Source organism: Babylonia areolata, chromosome 33 (genome assembly GCF_041734735.1).
Source record: "Babylonia areolata isolate BAREFJ2019XMU chromosome 33, ASM4173473v1, whole genome shotgun sequence".
Taxonomy (NCBI): Eukaryota; Metazoa; Mollusca; class Gastropoda; order Neogastropoda; family Buccinidae; genus Babylonia; species Babylonia areolata.
In genome coordinates, this window is record NC_134908.1 from 5,185,168 (window position 1) to 5,187,667 (window position 2,500).

A 2,500-nucleotide genomic window follows, 5' to 3' on the forward strand; every position below is an offset into this window, starting at 1 on the left:
AGTGTGTGGGGGGAGAGGGGGCACGGGGGAGGGCGGAGGGGGCTGGAGGAGTGGGGGGGAGGGGGTGAACGGGAGGGAGAGGGAGAGGAGAAAAGGGGTGTGGGGGGTGGGGGGTGGGGGGTGGGCGGACTGTTCAATGAAATGGAAATGAAACATCGACAGAATCATTCAAATTCTTCAAAGACACACGCATGTACGCACGTATTCACACACACACACACACACACACACACACACACACGTACGCACGCACACACACACACGCACGTACGCGCGCGCACACACACACACACTCTCTCTCTCTCTCTCTCTCTCTTTGTTGGCTCTAATGGTTGACTACTTAGTTTATTTTATTTCGTTTATATTCTTCTTCTTCTGTTTCTTTCAAATCTAATTGAGGAAAGAGAAACAGGGAAAGATGATTTAAGGCATGGGTGGGGTGGGGTGGATAATGGAATTTCGTCTAAAATCACAAATGTGGATATATGTTAAGCAAAAGAACGAACGAACGAACGAACGAACACGCGCGCGCGCACACACACACACACACACACACACACACACACACACACACACACCTGTTGTTTATGATTCATTTCTCATTGATTGACTGATTGATGTGGATACTTATATAGCACCTATCCTCGGTCGGGGACCAAGCTGTAAGTGCTTTACAAACACGGAGTCATTTGCACCACAGGCTGCCAACCTGAGTAGAGCCGACTGACGGCTGCCACTGGGCGCTCATCATTCGTTTCCTGTGTCATTTAATCAGATTTCAGGCGCACACACATATACACACTCAGACAGACATGTAACATTTTACGTGTATGACCGTTTTTGTTTATTTGCCCCGCCATGTAGACAGCCATACTCCGTTTTCGGGGGTGTGACATGCTGGGTATATTCTTGTTTCCATAACCCACCGAACGCTGACAGGGATTTCAGGATCTTTAACGTTGCGAATTTGATCTTTTGCGTGCGCATACACACGAAGGGGGTTCAGGCACTAGTAGGCCTGCACACTGAATGCATGTTCACACGAATATCTGTTGTTTATGAATCATTTCTCATTAAAAATGCTTGTTCAACAACACACGCACGTGCCTCATTTTCTCGTGAATCTTTACATTATGGTACAAATCAAATCACTGTCCTCACACGTCAGAGTCAGAGAGAGACACACAGAGATACACGGAGAGAAAGATATATGCGTGATAGTCATTCGTTTTCGTCTATGACCATCAGAACAGCAGAGGAGGTAACTGCTGTCCCGACTATCTGGGCTAGAATTTGTTTGATTATAGTGGAGAGTGTCTTGCCCCAAGTTACATCCCCACTCTCTCGGGCCAAGAGGGTTTTACGACAGTCGGCGATGGGGATGGTTCCCAAAGGCCAACTAGCCCCCCCCCCCCCCCCCCCCCCCCCCCCCCCAAGGCTGCAGCAACTAAGAGCAAGTGCAGTTTTGCTTCCTAGTTTGAGAGTCATAGCCCTTCACAAAAGACCAAGCTGTAAATGAATACCCGAGAAACCACTGATTATACAGCTATCACTGTGCTGTTGGCTCAGCCTGTAAACTTACGTCAATCTGTGATATAAGCTCATGCATACAAAGTTACATACAGACGGACAGAAAGACAGACCAAACTCATTACTATTACCATCTTTCGGAGGAAGCAGAGTATCTTTTTCATTTTTCTCTTTTGCCGTTGCCATGGTGACACAAGCCAATGCAAGTTTTACGTGGCTCGACGGTCGTTTGTGTGTGTGTGTGTGGGTAGGAATGATCTGAAATCGAAAATAAAATAAGATAGGATCAAATCAAATCAAATCAAAATAAAATACATCATGAAATAGAACCAAATAAAACAATTCCAAATTAAATCGAATCAAATAAGCCTGGAAAAGATTAATATGATAGATAGATAGATAGATAGATAGATAGATAGATACATGTATGATAGTCAGTCGTGTCCAACTATAACCACCAGAACAGCAGAGGAGGCAACTGCTGTCCTGATTATTTGGGTTAGAATTTGATTATAGTGGACAGTGTCTTGCCCAAGTTACATCCCCACTCTCTCTCGGCCAAGAGTGTTTTAGGACAGTCGGCGTTGGGATGGTTCCCAAAGGCCAACTAGCCCCCAAGGCTGCAGCACTAGGAGCCAGTGAAATTTTGCCACCTAGTTCGAGAGTCATAGTCCTTCACAAAAGACTGAGCTGTAAATGATTTCCCATTGCAATGGAGAAACCATTGATAATACAGCTCTCACTTTACTGTTGGACCAACTGTAAGCTTACGTCAATCTGTGATATAAGCTGAGTGTTGGGTCATAAAATATAGATAGATAGATAGATACACATAATATCACATCACATCATATCGTATCGTGTCCCATTATATTATATTATAAATCATCATAACATATCAAATCATATCATATTAAATCAAATTACATCATTTCATATTATTTGTATTTGTATTTCTTTTTATCACAAC

At 44.0% G+C, this 2,500-nt stretch overlaps 1 protein-coding gene across 1 annotated transcript in view; it reads right to left on the minus strand.

Moving 5' to 3' along the window:
* Nucleotides 1-2,500, minus strand: part of LOC143276977 (sialin-like) — a 26,537-nt gene that overhangs the window by 20,033 nt on the left and 4,004 nt on the right. Inside the window, exon 2 of the mRNA XM_076581674.1 lies at nt 1,662-1,788. Coding sequence (XP_076437789.1) covers nt 1,662-1,716 — 55 coding nt within the window. The 5' untranslated portion in view covers nt 1,717-1,788. The remainder of the gene's footprint in view (nt 1-1,661; nt 1,789-2,500) is intronic.